This window comes from Halichoerus grypus, chromosome 12 (assembly GCF_964656455.1).
Source record: "Halichoerus grypus chromosome 12, mHalGry1.hap1.1, whole genome shotgun sequence".
NCBI lineage: Eukaryota > Metazoa > Chordata > Mammalia > Carnivora > Phocidae > Halichoerus > Halichoerus grypus.
Window position 1 is genome coordinate 94,253,791 of NC_135723.1, and position 16,768 is coordinate 94,270,558.

Genomic DNA, 16,768 nt, shown 5'->3' on the forward strand with positions numbered 1-16,768 from the left:
TGTAGTTAATGTCTTTCATGAGAGAGGAAATTTTATTATTTTGGATGACCGTTCACTTTGGAACTCAGCTTCACTGTTTATCATTCCAAGTTTTAATTTCCTGAGAAACTTGCCATGAAGAATCTAACAACGGCCTGAGCTTAAACCATAAATTGTATGGGAGAAAGTACAGGGATTAATGTCGGTAAAACCTGTTTTCAAGTCCTGGCACCAGCAAGTCACTGGTCGGCTTTGGGATGTTAGGCAAAGCATCTCACATCAGCCTCAGTTCCCATATCTATAGAAAGGGAATCAGAATATCCACTGTTGCTCTGTGAACGGAGCTATATTCATGAAGCATCCAGAGCAGGTCCCGGCATGAAGCAGATGCCCAGCAAGTGTAAGGTCCCATCTGCTCTCTCCCTGCAATCATCCAACTTGAGTTTCTGGTGTCATGTCTCCTCTAGAATGAAAGCATCAGAGACACCCTAGAAAGTCCTTCCAAGGTAGTACGAACGTGGATGAGAACACCTGAAACAACTGTTCTCAAAGCAAACAGGGAGAGTAGCAGACAGGGTCCTGGCAGAGAGAGCTGTTTGGTGACTCTCACTCTTACCCCACGGCCCAGACTGGACACGAGCATCGGGCCCCTGCAGTTCGCCCAGCAGTACCTGCAGCTGTCCTTCCGACTTCCCAGCACTGCTGTGTACGGCCTGGGGGAGCACGTGCATCGGCAGTACCGCCACAGCATGAGCTGGAAGACCTGGCCCATCTTCACTCGCGATGCCGCCCCCACCGAGGTGAGCTTCCCTTCCCCCTACCTAGGGCTCACAGGAAGGAAACCCTTCTCTCCTTTCCAGAAAGTGACCTAGAGTCAAGCAACCTACAGAGTTATATCCATATCTTATTTTGCCCAAGTTAGATCCATTTGTGCTGGAGGATACTTGTTCTTGAGGTTTATGAACTCACAGTTAGTAATATATCAATTTTTTTGGTTTTGTTTTCTTTATTATTTTTTTTATTGAGGTATTGCTGACATGCAACATTATATTAGTTTCAGGTGTACATCATCATGGTTCTGTATTTGTCTATATTGTGAAACAATCACCACAGTAAGTCTAATTAACATTTGTCACCACACTAGATACAGGATTATTTTTTTTCTTTGTGATGAGAACTTTTTTTTTTGAATTCAGTTAATTAACATATTATTAGTTTCAGAGGTAACGGTCAGTGATTCATCAGTAACATATCAATTTTTAAAAACATCCCACTTTTAAAGGAAAATATAATTTAATGACTATATGATGGCCTAATATATATATTAGAAAATCCTTCTGCAAAATAACTATGTTTGTCTTTAATAATTAATTGGGTAGTATCTAGGGGAGAGCTTCAGCAGGAGCTACCCCCGGTAGAACTTTGAAGACTAAAAAGAATTCTTCTTTTGGCAGTTTTAGTATTATTCTAGGTCTCTGCTACTTGAAGTATGTTCTGGAGACAGCAGTGTTGGCATCACTTGGGAGGTTGTTAGAAATGCAGAATCTCAGGTCAGAGCCCAGACCTATGGAACCATAATCCGCATGTTAATAAGATCTACAAGTGAACCATACACATACTCAAGTGGGCAAAGAGCTGGTCTAGAGCAGTGCCTCTCGACTTACCTGTAGTGAAGGATCAGTTCCTTTCTTTCTCTCTGTTATTATTATTATTTTTTAATCCTGGGGAAATGAAATAAAATTACTCAAAGACATAAAATATAAGCTCAAATTTTAAATTGAACAGCTTTTAAATTACTCTTTTAAATTGCTATAAAGTTTCTAAACTCTTTCTCTTGTTTTTTGTACTTTCCTTGCTGATTTACAGCAAAGGATGTGGGGAGGTACAAGCCCACGGACAATACTTGGAGTAGCACTGCTTTGTAGAGCAGGTCTTGAAGCCTCCATTGTGCTGATGACGTTTCCCAAATCTGTGATGTATGTTGCAAGGGAGGGATGGGACTGAAGTTTTGCAATTCATATTCCACAGGAGATGAACAAATCAAGTAGCACATTAACTGGCCCATCCACCAATGTCTGATGCAATGAAGGGGACACACTTATTGAACCAGAGTAAAGCAATAGCCAGCACATTCACTAAAGTGCTTGCTCAAGGCCCTTGACAAACATGCAGCATAAGCATCATACTAAGCTGGGCTCTCTAGAGCTGAAAAATCCTTGAGTTATGTAGTCACAGATTAGATAAATGTCTTATCTGTCTTCCTTCCTTCCTCCCTCCCACATCCCCCCCCTTCTTTCTGTCTTCTGTCCCTCTCTTTCTCTCTCTCACTTTTTCACTTACAGTAATACACATTATCTCTTTTTATATCAGTGCTCATCACAGCCCTGTGACAGGTTCAGTATCTTTTTTTAAATTTTAAACTTATTTACTACCTAAGTATTATATACTAATTATAGAAAAATTAGAAAATACAGCTAGGCATAAAGAAGAAATACAAAATTTCTCATAATAACATTATCTTCTGCTAACATTTTGTCATATGTCTTTGCAGATATTTTCCAAATTTTAAAAAATAACTTGACTGGAATATAATTTATATACTATACAATTCATCTGTTTTAAGTGTACAATTCAGTGATTGCTTAGCACATTACTGAGTTGTGCAGCTATCATCATAATCCAGTTTTAGAAGATTTTCATCACCCCACTAGGATCCCTCATACTTTTATAGACATAATCCCCATTCCCACCCCAGTGCCCACTTTAGCCCTGGGCAATCACCATTCTACTTTCTGTCTGTATAGATTTGACTTTTCTGGATACTTCATATAAATAGAATCATGCAATATTTGGTTTCTTTTGTATCCATTTCTTTCACTTAGTATCACATTTATGAGGTTTGTTCCTGTTGTAGCATGGATCAGTTTTTCATTTCTTATTATTACTAATAGTATTCCATTGTATGTATTTTGTTTATCCATTTATCGGTTGATATTACCATTTCAATACCTTTTTGATATAATACTAAACCACGTCAGGTGTTGACCAAGTACATGTTGTATGTGGCGTTTGACTTTATTCTAGGGTAAATAACATTTTCAACATGTACTACTATTATTTGTTATCATTTTTCTTGACAGGACATGATTAATCTGTATGGAGCTCATACATTCTTCCTGTGCCTTGAAGACACCAGTGGCTCCTCTTTTGGTGTTTTTCTGTTGAACAGTAATGCCATGGGTAGGAAGCATCTTTTTAGCTCAACAGGAATATGTTTTGGGATGTGGCTTTTATAAAACCAACTTTCATGGCGAGATCATTATTTAACAGAATGTGTATTTAACCTACAATGCTTCTATATGGGAACCCAAAAGTAGGGTAACCTGTTATAAATCTAGTTCATGCTGAAAGCTATTTCCATTGAAAAACTTCTTTTGGGTTCTCTTTTGATGCAGTGTTTTCCATAATATTCTGTAGATAATAAGATGCATTGACAGATAGGTCCCAAAGATACCTGTAGATTTCAACATGTAAACCAGACTGTCTGTCTGTAGGCAACAAGGCTGTGTTCTGTAAGCTGTTTCTCATAGCTCATTCCTTCCCTACTCCAGAATCTTCTCCCTCAAGCTTCTGGACTAACAGTGCCTTAATAAAGGCTTGTTTTTATTTTTATTTGTAAATTATAATTAAACTCATCTAATAAGGTTTTTAAAACTTTTCCATTACTTTAAATCATTCACAAATTCCAGACATTTGTATTGTTATATAGCCAGATTAAAATAGAATTGGTTCTTAATTGAATTAAAATAAAAAAATAAAATTATAATAAGAAAAAAATAGAATTGGTTTGGCTTTCTCTTAAAAAAATCAATTCTTCATTAGTGTTTTACTCACTTAATATTATAAACGTCAGCAATCTAAAGAAAAGAATTTTTTGTGTGGCTTTCATCTCTTGCAAAATGAGACTGAGATTGTTTTGCATAGCTCAGGTATTCACATTCTAGAGAAAAGTATATTTGGAACCACAAAATTCTAATAACCCTCATTTTAATCCTTTCAGAGGTCACCCTGCAGCCTGCTCCTGCGATCACTTACCGCACGATTGGGGGCATCCTTGACTTTTATGTATTCCTGGGAAATACTCCAGAACAAGTGATTCAGGAATACCTGGAGGTATGGGCTTTGCTTGAACAGAGTTATAAATGGAAATGGAAAGTGTTTTCTGTACAGACATGGTGCTCAAAACAGTAGTTTTTAAATACTTAGACATGTCTATATTTATTTTTTCAGCTCATTGGACGACCATTGCTGCCTCCCTACTGGAGTCTTGGGTTCCAGCTTAGTCGCAGGAACTATGGTGGCATCAATGGATTGAAGGAGGTTGTGAACCGAAATCTTGTAGCTGGGATCCCTTATGTAAGTCGGAACTTCTCTTAACTTGTGTAAGGCACCATTTCCTATCTTTTAGTTTTTGCATCTAATTCAATGTATTAGGAAGAAATACAGAGAGAGCTAGGTGGATAGACACATACATACATACATACATACGTAGACAAACAGGCACACCTAGTGTGAGAAATTTGCATGCTAAATTACCTGTGTCATCATGGAAACAGCAGTTTATGGAGTTGGGTGGATATGGTTTTGAATTTTAGCTTTACTTCTTCCTAGCTCTCTCAGTGTTGGGCTGGTTAATTAGCACCTCTGAGTCTTAGTTTCTCCCTTTATAAAATGAGAACGCAAGGCTTCCTTTGGTGGACTGGTAGTGAGGAATGCCTTACACTATGCACGGAAGGCAGGCAGCACATTGGATGAGCTCCATCAAAGTTAGCTGTTATTTTATGAAAGAAAGCAGCACCTGGGGTGATATGGTTAACAAGAGCTGATGATTGTAAAAATGACTCACAGTAAGTGAGTTTCTCATAGCGACCTTGAACACTCCTTCCAGATCTAGCAGACTCTAATTTTGAAAGTTCAGTGGTTGCCAAGTATTTATGATGTTCCATGCCCACTGGTAAATAGATAATTATTAAGTGAAGACTACTTGATAAGTTCCTCCAGGAGATGTAGAATGCCTTTAATGAAGTTATCAAAACAGTTTATCTGGGGCTAGATCTTTGGAACTGTGTCGCAAGCATATATTTGGTTAGCATGCGAAGGAAGAATGTGCAGGTGGAAATGACTTTGGCCTGATCTCAGGACTTAACAATGCCCTCTCAGGGCAGCAAGGAGAGCAGGCAGGGAGATGAATTTCTCCTGTGAGAAAACATGCCTGGTGTGGTGTTACGGTGTCTAGAGGAAATTGATCATGTGTTTCATTAAAATGCTCCCAAATCTGATACCTTCAAGCACTCAATTCCAGGAGGAATCAGGCCAAATCTTGCCACATGGTTATTATTTTATAAGGTGCTTTCACAACCATGGTTAAATGTCATTTATTGGTATTTTGTAAATGAGATAATGGAAACACACTGCATAGTTAGTAACTTTTCTAAGGTCACTAAAGCTAGCTAAATGGCAGGACCAGGATTCAAAAATGGTTCTTTTACTCCATGTGGTATTGGTTTCAATCTATGCTCGTACCTCTGATGTGAAGGGCTTTTCTGAGGTGCTGCTGATTCAGGAACAAATGAGCTTTCCTTCCACGGATTGGATCTTTCCCACCACGTGTGAGGAGGCATTGGGTATCGACTGACTGCCCAGCGTTAGAACAGATGTGCTGCGTTGGCACCAGGCCACCAGCCACATTTCCCTGCAGGCCTGGAAGCTAGAACTTTCTAAGACACATGAGGAACACTTAACTACATGAGGAACACATTCTTAGAAGACCTTCAGATGTCCTTGAAGTTGTGGCAGTTTGGAAAAAAAGAGCAGCTGGATTCAAAGGGCCTATCACAAAAGCTGCAGTCGGCCCCACCCACCCCTGCGTATGACCTTGGGACATGTCACTCAAACCCTTCACATTTCAGTCTTCTCACTAAGAATAACACCTGCTCCTCACAGATTGGTATGCAAACACTAAAATAAACTATGTATGAGACTTTGGTGAATTAAAGCTCTGCCCCTTTGTCGTTTATCTTTGTGAGTTATTGTTCTAGAAGTTTTAGAGAGCAAGAAGACTGTTTTCTCCTCTAATGATATAGTCTAGCTTAATGTTTAGGGTCCAACTTAGCACATGGTTACAACATTACTAATATACTCACCCAAATAGACATTTGAAGAGCACCTGTTTTATGTCAAGCATCCAGGCTCTCAAGTTGCAGGGATGGGGACACCTGGGTGGCTCAGTTGGTTAAGCATCTGCCTTCGGCTCAGGTCATGATCCCAGAGTTCTGGGACCGAGTCCCGCATCAGGCTCCTTGCTCAGTGGGGAGCCTGTTCTCCTGCTGCCTGCCGCTCTCCCTGCTTGTGCTCTCTCTCTCTCTCTGACAAATAAATAAATAAAATATTTTAAAAAAAAGTTTCAGGGATGAACAAGGCACAGTCCCTACCCTCAAGTTCCTCCCAAAGCCTCATGACATGCATCGGTCAGGACAAAGACATAAAACTGCAACCTGAGAGAGCCCGCGTCTTTCAGAAGGGCCTTATTTATTTCTAGGAGGTAGCCAAGTCCTGGAAGTTCAAGGGTCATTAAGAAATATGGCTTCGGGGCACCTGGGTGGCTCAGTCAGTTAAGCATCTGCCTTTGGCTCAGGTCCTGATCTCAGGGTCCTGGGGTCAAGTCCCACATCTGGCTCCCTGCTCAGCGGGGAGCCTGCTTTTCCTTCTCCGTCTGCCTCTCCCCCCTGCTCGCGCTCTCTCTCTCTCTCAAATGAATAGAATCTTAAAAAGAAAGAAAGAAAAGAAGAAAGAAAGGAAGGAAGGAAGGAAGGAAGGAAGGAAGGAAGGAAGGAAGAAAGAAAAGGAAGGAAGGAAGAAAGAAAGAAAAATATAGCTTCAGTTTTAGTGAGCAAGAACCAGGGCTATGATACTTTCCGTCAGCACGGTGATATTTCCTAGGTTCTAACTGGCTGGCACTATCTTTCAGGATGTCCAGTACTCTGACATAGACTACATGGATGGAAATAAGGATTTCACTATTGATCAACGAGCCTTCCCTGATCTCTCAAATTTTACCAACGACTTACGTAAGCAAGGACTGAAATATGTAATCATTATGGTATGTTCAAACAAGTCTGTTGCCTCGTTTTCCCTTTCAAGGTGCAAAAGAAATTGACAAAAATAATATTTGTTATATTTATTTATTAGAATCCTGGCATCTTAAATAACTCTGACTATCAGCCCTATGTGAATGGAAGGAAAAAGAGAGTATGGATCTTGGGGGACAATGGCTTTGTCGTTGGGCAGGTAATTTTGCAAGGAAATCAATAAATTAGTCATTTGGGGAAGTTTGTACTTTTATTAATGAAAGTGAGTAGAAGGCACGTTGTAGTATCATCACTGTTTTCATGCTTTAGAGGCTTCCTTTATTATTATTTTTAAAACAGTAGATGTAATAGTAAAATGATTAAAATTCTGAAGGATTTTTAAAATTGAAATATATTTGACATATGACATTGTGTAAATTTCAGGTTTACAGCATGTTGATTTGATACACTTGTATATTGCAAATTGTGGCGAGAGCACTTCTACCATATCACATAATTATCATTTCTTTTTTTGTGGTGGGAAAAATTAATACCTAGTCTCTAAAAAGCTAGCCCCTGACTTTCTGTACTACAGATATTTGAGAAGCAATGTATTATAAGAAGAAAATTCATTTATTCTTAAAGTCCTCCTGCCTCTCAATTTCTTTCTCTTTCCCAAGACAATACATTCGGCTACAATAATGTAGTAGGATGCTCACAGTCTAATGTGAAACCTGTCTCAGCTAATGTACTTTTATTTTACATGAGACTTAACAGAGCCCAGCCTTTATTCAGGCATTGGAGTAGGCTGATTAGAAGCCTATTTCCAGAGTACTTTACATCAAATCGTGGAGGCAACTTTCTATTCCAGTTACATATAGGGTCAGCCCTAGCTGACTGGATTATGTGAGATTTACTAAAACTGATACTTAATCTGAGAGCTTATGTGGCTGCAAGTTGTGTTGCTCCTAGATGGTTTAATTTTCAAAACTGTCTTTTCAGGGTTATCAATGTCCCCTTAATCCCCCCTTAACTGCTCACTTAATTCCTATCATTGACTTTGTTTACAATACTTAATTCTATTTACTTTCTTTTGCATTGAGTCTAACCTTCTATGAAATAGTAGTTTCCTTCCTTCCCCAAACCAATGCTTTGATTTTATTGTTTTGTTTGAAGTGAATTTCTATAATATCAGACCGATATTCATATGTAAGTACAAAATCAGAGCCCGTGGTCACATAAACATGATTTTGATTATCTAAAAAGTAGATTATCCAGACCTGTGAGTCATTTCAGTAGTACTCATATTTGAGTGGTATACAATTGGTAATTTGCATATAATTACAAGAATTTAATTAGTTGCCTCCATTGACCAAGAAATAACACAAACATTTGATCTGAACTGTTGGCAGAGGTAGTAGTCTTGGGGGTGGCTGGAGGTTTATTATAAAGGTATTTGGGTGGTGCCTGGAGGCTCAGGTGTTTAAGCGTTCGACTTAGGTCATGATCTCAGGGTTGTGAGATTGAGCCCTATGTCGGACTCTGCACGGGGCCTGAAGCCTGCTTAAGATTCTCTCTCTCCCTCTCCCTCTGCCTCTTCTCCCACCCCCACTCATACTCTCACTCTCTCTCTCTCTAAAATAAACAAACAAATAAATTAATAAAACTAAAGATATTTGGTTGTAATGAAGTTTGCTGGGCCTACTCTAGATAGAGTGTTGCTATGGGTGACTTCTTTACCCCATTGCCTATTTCCTGAGTCCAAAATTACCTCTAGTTATTATTTGGTGCCCTATCACCTAACACAAGAGACCAGGAGTTCAACCCATTTAAACTGAGAATTTTCAGCTCCCATCTTGAGTTTTAGGAAGTCTCTGCATATTCACATTATATGTATTTTATAATATATAAATAAATATTAACATAAAATATATGTAATATATATAACACATAATATATATTAACATATGTAAGATATATATTAATTATATTGCCTGAGCATAAGGTCCTAAATGACAACCTATGAGTTTGTTGGGAAAATAAACAAGAATGTAAGCACAAAAGCTTATATCCTCTATCAATTCAGAGTTTTCAATAATTTGGCTGTAATTTCTATCTTTGCACTATTTCTGGAAAATGTTAAAAGCTACATCGGTAGGAATAGATTAGGAAGAGAAGAGAGGATAAGAAATACTGGACCTGAGTAAGAAGCACAAAATTCATCTCACCGTTTAAAACAGATTGTTTCTCTACCAAACCAAACGTATCGTTTATAAACATCATTCTTCAAAGCAGGTTTAAATGACCTTTAATTAACACATTGAGTGAATCTAGTCATTCTCTCCTAAAATCTTACCCAGTTAGATGGATGAGTGTTTTTAGACTGTTCTCCCAGCTGGTCTGACATCATGAAATTTTGTTATTGTGTTTTCATTGAAAGAAGACATCTGATGGCTTCTCATGTATTTATGGCTGTTTTTCCTTTCCTTTTTTCTTCTTTTGGTTCCTTGCATCTAGTTTACTATTTAGTTTGGGGGGAAGTTTTGATTCTGAAATGTTAAGATGTCTGGGGCTCCTGGTGGCAGAAGCGATAGCGGCAATGAGTGTGTCCGAGGTCCTCAGGCACACCCACTGCCCCCGCCTTCTTCTTTGTTCCCTAGGGATACCCTGGATGGACGGTCTTTCCTGATTATAGTAATCCGACTTGCACTCAGTGGTGGACAGAGCAGTTCAGTGAATTTCATAAAACTCTCGAGTTTGATGGAGTGTGGATTGTAAGTTGTTATGCCAGAATCAAACTTCTTTTGGAAATGGATAGTCCAAGATTTGAGAATGAGCTTTGACCCTGATCTGTAATAAAATAGTTTTCTTGACATAGTGGTATTTAAAATCCTTTTACTTAATGCGGAGCTTATATGCAGGAAAATAGACCACCTCAAAACCCCAGATTTTAATTCTGGATCTGCTACCAACTGATTATTTCTTTTTTGAGAAAGTCCTTTAGTTTCCCATGGCCTCAGCTTCTACCTCCCTTAACTGTCTTTCAACTTAAAGATACTGTTTTATGAGAGGTTGTCACACCGATCCATTAAAATTTAAAGTTAGTCAGAGAATGATTTAATGAACCCCTTTCATTTTTTAGGTGGGGATAGCAGGTGGAGATATTTCTTTGAAATTTGGAAAATTATCTCTGTTAGCAAGATTAGGCATCACCTATTTTTAATCCATTTTAAAGAGACAGATTTGGTCTCTGTTATATCTTCTTGTCCCTCACTGAGTGGAATAAAAGACAGGGGAAAGTATAAAACAGAAATATTCCTCTGTCTTAGGTTCTTTCGAACAGCACTGAAACATTAACAGCAACAATAAAACTCACATTATTCATAAGGTAAGAATTAGCCTTTGGAATGGTATCGTTTAATTAGCTAATTGAAATCAATGTATAAAAGGTAAAATGTGCCTGATACCATTTCTGGCTGGAGGGCACCTTAGACACAACGCAATCCGAAAGATGAAACAGAGGTCAAGAAAATTTAGGAAGATTCCTCAAGATCCCAAAGTCAATTAGTAAGAGGGGCTTCCAGTTGAGTAAACCTTGCCAGACGACTAACCCTACATCGGTAACACTTCCCTTTGTCCATCTTGTGTCTTTGAAGGAAATGGATGAAGTATCCAGCTTTCTCCAAGGTTCTGATCGCGGGTGTGAAGCGAACACCTTCAACTTTCCTCCTTTCACTCCCCGTAAGTTGTCTGGAGATACGCTTAGAGCAAGCTCAGCAGCACTCCGCGTGGCTGAGAACAGTCCCAGTTCCCAGTGCAAGGGGCCTGCGGGCACCCTGGCCACTCCCCTACCCGAGGCCTTGCTGCGCCCATGGCCTCTGGCCACCTTCTGGCCGCCGGAACCCGAGGGCGAGTGTGTGGTGGACACACGCCTCCCTCAAGGGGCTCTGCATCCTCCCATCCTCTTCGTGGTCTCCAAACCCCTCCGACAAATGGTTCAGTTTTCAACTTTGTGAGAATACCAGAATACTTTAAGGTAGAAACTACCTTCCACTGAAGGAACTCTGTAATTTTGTGAACTTTTTTTTTTTTTAGCTCATCAGCCACAATTTAAAGCATCCGTGGTTCCTTTTAGATCCTTCTTATTTTTAAGTCTCATTCTTAGTCAGATTTTCCAGTCCTGATTTTGAAAGTATGTATGTGTGTGAAACCAGATTTTCCAGTCCTGATTTTGAAAGTATGTATGTGTGTGAAACCAGATTTTCCAGTCCTGATTTTGAAAGTATGTATGTGTGTGAAACAGTACCAAATAGATTATGCTGTGGATTAACACAATAAAAGTTTATTTTTTGCTCATACTGCAGCGTGAGATGTGTGGCTCTCATCCAAGCAGTGGCTCAGGGATCTAGTTACTTCCATTGCTTGGTTCTCCCATCTCAGAATCCTTTGTTTCCAGCTTCCTGGGTGAAGGAGAGGGACGGTAGAGAAGTTTTATTGGCAGGCCTAGAAGTGGGGCGTATACAATTTGCTCACATTTCTTTGCTCAGAATCCAATCACGTATTCTCAGTTCAACCTCCAGCGAAAGTGTGAAATATAATCTTAACTCTGCCAGGAAGAGAACACAGCCTTGGTGAGGATCTGGCTAGTCTCTGCCAGTTGATTCTGGTTTGTCCACTTCACTTGCACCCTGGACTATGGTTGACCTGTTTCTTTAGCTCCTTTTGGTCACTGAAGGAGTGGAGAACTTTTTTAGGAGGGATCTTGGCTTCAAACCATTTAACCTCTTGCAAAATCTGCTGTTTGCTTGTCTGCTTATTCCTCATTCTTCTCTGCTCAGTCTATGACCCCCTCCTGATTTTTTTTCCACTGCAGATCAGTTTATTATGTTTCTCTTTTAATCTCTTAATCTTCTTAGCGAGAGCTAAGTTTTTGTTTTTTGTTTTTTCTATGGAAAACTGCAATCTCATCCCCTTCTGCCTGCTTCTGGCAAGCACCTCACTCCCCAGCTCCCAGCATTTTTGTCTGCCTACCTATGACTAGCCACCACCTCGTAGCTGCTCTGCTTCTCACCTTTTCAGGATTGGACAGTTCACATTAGCGTGATAAAGAATTACATAAATTACCTTTGACCCTGGGACAATTTTAGCGTTTTTTTCTTATCATTAAAGTGGTTGTGAGTCTCATTCCACAAACCGAGCTATGCCAAAAATATAAATTTCATGTTTTATCATTCAACTTAATTTCTGATTAAGTTGGGCTGGTGAGATTCTGTTGGGCTAGTGGGAAAAAGTCAATGTCAGGGTTTCCTGGTTCCATTACTTTCTGGAACTGTGCTTCATACTGAGGCCCTATGTCCATGGCAAGGCCTCATGAAGGAGAGCTGATATGGCGCCCCGCCCCGTTATTGGTTCACAAGAAGAAAAGGGAAGAAGGAGATTCGAGGCTACAAAGCAGAAAATGTTGAGCATTTTCGGCATGAAAAGGGAAAATAACAGTCAGACAATGGTGATTCTAGAAGCAGGATCTGAGTTCTTATTCATGAAACCACCCAAATGTCATATCTCATTTCTTAAAAAAAAAAAAAAAAAGCCTAACGGGTTGAATGCTTATAATGGAAGAATGAAAGTACATCTCTCCCACTGCCCCTCATCTCCGTTCCTTACACACTCAATTCTTCTTGATCAAATATGTGTAGAGAAATGTGGTGCTTTATTTACATTTCATCTCAGGCCGACTTCCCGTTGCTCTCCGCTCATTTTCCAGTTGTCTCCACTCAGCACCATGTTTTATGAGCTCCGAGGGAATGCACCTTAATTTTAATGATCTATCTCAGAGAGGGGCTTGGTGTGGGTCCCAGGTAGGATGTAGCATTTAGGATAGAGTTTAAAACTGGAAAGGATTTTGTCAGGTGGAGATTGAGTGGGAAGGTGCAGTAACTGGGAAGGGAACAACTGGGTGGTTATTTTGTTAGAGCTGATTGACTGGGAAGTGCGTCACTAATGGCTGTTTCCCCACAGGGATTCTGGACCGCTTGCTTTTTGCAAGAACCCTCTGCATGGATGTAGAATTTCAGTGGGGCCTTCACTATGATGTCCACAGCTTGTATGGCTACTCCATGGCAAAAGCAACACACTCGTAAGCACTTGGTTTTCGCCCTAATTCCCTTCTGGGGGAGGTGGGAGGCGGAGGGTTTTCGTATCTTCCATAAGTATGTTTTTCAAATATATTTTGTGGTTCTAAGGATGTACAACTCAGATCTTAGAGGATACTTAAGAGCTCTTCTCATAGAGCCCCTTGGTGCCTGTATGAGATTAGTTTTGATTGGCTTGTGACTAAGGGACTTCATTAAATACTGGTAGGCAGTAATGTGCGAGGTATTTAGAGCCCTGAGTTGGAAGCCAGCCCTTGCTTAGGTCCTGTTACCGAACCACACTAGGATTGCCTGATTTGGCAAATAAAAATATAGGACCCAGTTAAACTTGTAGTGGACACACTTATACTAAAAATGATCCATTGTTTAAATGAAATTCAAGTTTGCCCGAATGTCCCTTGTCTACCTGGCAGGCTACCCACACCACACCCTCCTGGCTTCTCTCCCCCCTGCCTTCCCCAGGCTCCCTCTCAGTTCTCCTGTCTGCAAACAAATGCTTATCTTTAAAGCCTCTTTTCAGATGTTTCTAGAAACCTTCCTGTCAGTTCTAGGAAAAGATTATTTCCCTTTTTTTGTGTTACCTTTGTTTGTATTACAATATGCTCAATATGCAAAAATCTTGTATTATAACGTTTAGATAACCCCCCCTTTTTTTTTCTTGCTGGACTGCAAGTTTTTTGAGGGAAAAGTCACCCCTGTAACTTTAGCCTGAGGAATAGTGTATGTACCTGTGTTGCACAGCTGCCTGGCCTGAGGAAGAGACATCAGGAAGGGCCTGCAGGGGGCCTGGTGAATCAGAGGCAGCAACTGCCCCTGTTTTGTTCTCCAGCACCGTTTTGCCCTCCTGACTTAGTATTATGTGGGATTGCCCAGGTGAGAGAGAGAGTCCTTGTCCAATAAATGCAAAAGTTTTGATCTCCATAAAAGAAGCTTCAAGAAGAAGGACACACATTTCTGATTTTGTTATCCTCTCTTTTATGACCTCTGTCTCTCTCACTCTTCCTTTCCTGGGAAATAAGCTAGAAGAATAAAGCTGTTATCTCACCTTTGAAATGAGAGGCTTGGATTAATGTTTCCCACAGTTCCTTCTTGTTCTGATCTATTTCGACTCTAAGATGGTTCTATCTAAGAACAGAAGGTGGGAGGGAGAGTGGCTACATGCCGGGGGTGAGAAAGGATGGGCAGGAAGAGGGAAAGAGACTTGCAAATTGCTTCATTGCTAGTGTCACCGTGTAATAAAAGTGCTGTAAGACCATGAGGGGGTGGTTAATATATTCTAATAGCTGTGATTAATAGTTAAAAGATAACTATAATGGAGAAGGTAAGTGCCCTTCTAAGTTCTCTGGATCAGGCAGAATGACCTAAGTCCCCCGAGAACAGTGGGGATAAGTGGAACTTGGCCTTTGGATAGGAGGCAGAGTGGTAAAAAAACAAATATGTTTTTTGTTCAGTGGGATCTGAGCATCAGCAGCATTTAAGCCATAGATCTGATGAGTATTTGGCTCAGCCTTCCTGGAAGTATCGTTTGGGGGCAGTGGTTACTGGTCTACCCCAAGAAGGAACTGCTCCCTCTAAGCTGAAAGTAGAAAGACAAGATCCCTTCAGAGATCGGGACAGATGATAAGCCTTCCAGACCTGAGGGACAGAAAAGAGAGACTTGAGGACCTCTGAATAAGATTATTCCTCTGCTCTGGAAAACACAGACTTATCTAATCTGTGGTACCATAAAGGTCTGCCTCTAGATAAACCTTTAACCTCAGATAACTTTATCCCCGTTTTGGTTTCACTCTGTACAACCTGAATGTGTTTCTTTCATGGTGGATGATTACAGAGTGCCATAAACCCTCTAGCCAGTGCTAACAAAGGCAAAGCACCTGCTTGTCAAGATCAAAGTAGACATGAGGGTAGGAGGTGAAGAGTGAGTGTTCTTCTCTATGCTACCTTTCTTTTTTGGTCATTAAATCGTCAAAATGGAGGACTTCACTCTTTTAAACCCATCTTCTATTTCAGAATTTTCTCCCTTTTGCCATTATAAATCATTTTGCATTTATAGATTCACCATAAGGTAGTACTCAGGAATATGAAGTTGGGGAGCATTGGTGGCTGGGACAGTGTCTGTGAGGAACTGCCCAGGGCCTGGTGATACACTTGTCTCAGACCATGTACTGAAAGGGAAGATAGAAGGACTTGCAGCGATTGTGGGTCAGGTATCAGCATACCATATTTGTGATTTTGTTTAATTTCAGATCACTAAAGGAAGGTATGAACTGCTTAGCATGGAAGGAGAAGGGAGGGAGAGGCATTTCAGGAAGGTGCCTATGCAAAAGAGTATTCAGGATAAAAGCTAGGAAAATAACTTGCAACTCACATCTCTTACATCTCATGTTGTTACCCCACCTCTTGTTCCCCTCCATCCTGAAGTAATTATCTTTCTGAATTCCATGTTTTCAATCCCTTTGCTCTCTCTTTTATAGAGTCTTATTTGATATATGATATTTTGTATGTAGTACAATGAAAATAATATTTTATATTTTAATTGCATTTAACTTCATAAAGAGTATCATATGTTATCTTTTGAGACTTATTCATTAAAATTAATGTTATTTTGCATAGATTAAGATTTCCTAACATTGAAAATTGCTAATAATAAGTTCTGAAGCTTTAGAGGAACCCAGCTGCCTAGAACCCAGCTGGTGTACAAACTGTTCTTATAGGGCCAGCAGAGGCTAAGAGTTCCAACCTGAGCTGGCGTTGTGCTAAACAGGATTGATTATAAAGGGGCAGCAAGACATGGAAACAAGGGACATTGGAAAAGCTTTGTCTAGAGGGAGAAGATGAGGTCAAGAACTCAAGACATGGCTCCAATGTATCGTTGACCAAAAGGGCCGGAACACAACCAATCCAACAAGAGAAAGAGCATAATCAAGAGGACAGGAGCGTAGAGACATTTCTTGGGGGACTGGACTGTAGATGTTTGGACTGTCTTATATGAAGTCTGAAACCTTATTCAGAAGTGGGAAAGAAGCTCTTAAAATGCTAAACTGGGTGATGGGCATTAAGAACATGATGTAATGAGCACTGGGTGTTTTATGCAACTGATGAATAACTAAACATCTGAAACTAATGATACACTATATATTGATTAACTGAATTTAAATAAAATAATAAAAAATGCTAAACTAGTTTGCTCACCTAGTTTATGAAGCCCTGATGTTTTTTTCTGTTTGGTTGGAATGCCCATTGCTCCCCTTGGGTACAGGTGAGTCCTAGACGTTCACAGCTCACTTCACATTCAATCGATTGTATTCCTTTTCAGGGCCATGGAGAATATCTTCCCCAATAAAAGTAGCTTCATCTTATCCCGCTCTACTTTTGCTGGATCTGGCAAATATGCTGCGCATTGGTTGGGGGAAAATTCGGCCACATGGGATGACCTCCGATGGTCCATCCCTAGTATCCTTGAGTTCAACCTATTTGGTATCCCCATGGTGAGTTTTACTCTCAACCAAG

The 16,768-nt window shown here is 40.0% G+C and overlaps 1 protein-coding gene across 1 annotated transcript in view; it reads left to right on the top strand.

Moving 5' to 3' along the window:
- Positions 1 to 16,768, top strand: part of MGAM2 (maltase-glucoamylase 2 (putative)) — an 84,515-nt gene that overhangs the window by 14,505 nt on the left and 53,242 nt on the right. Inside the window, exons 6-15 of the mRNA XM_078059656.1 lie at positions 608 to 779; positions 3,120 to 3,219; positions 4,040 to 4,152; positions 4,270 to 4,395; positions 7,007 to 7,138; positions 7,228 to 7,326; positions 9,767 to 9,880; positions 10,763 to 10,847; positions 13,125 to 13,242; positions 16,575 to 16,746. Of these exons, the coding sequence (XP_077915782.1) occupies positions 608 to 779; positions 3,120 to 3,219; positions 4,040 to 4,152; positions 4,270 to 4,395; positions 7,007 to 7,138; positions 7,228 to 7,326; positions 9,767 to 9,880; positions 10,763 to 10,847; positions 13,125 to 13,242; positions 16,575 to 16,746 (1,231 nt within the window). The remainder of the gene's footprint in view (positions 1 to 607; positions 780 to 3,119; positions 3,220 to 4,039; positions 4,153 to 4,269; positions 4,396 to 7,006; positions 7,139 to 7,227; positions 7,327 to 9,766; positions 9,881 to 10,762; positions 10,848 to 13,124; positions 13,243 to 16,574; positions 16,747 to 16,768) is intronic.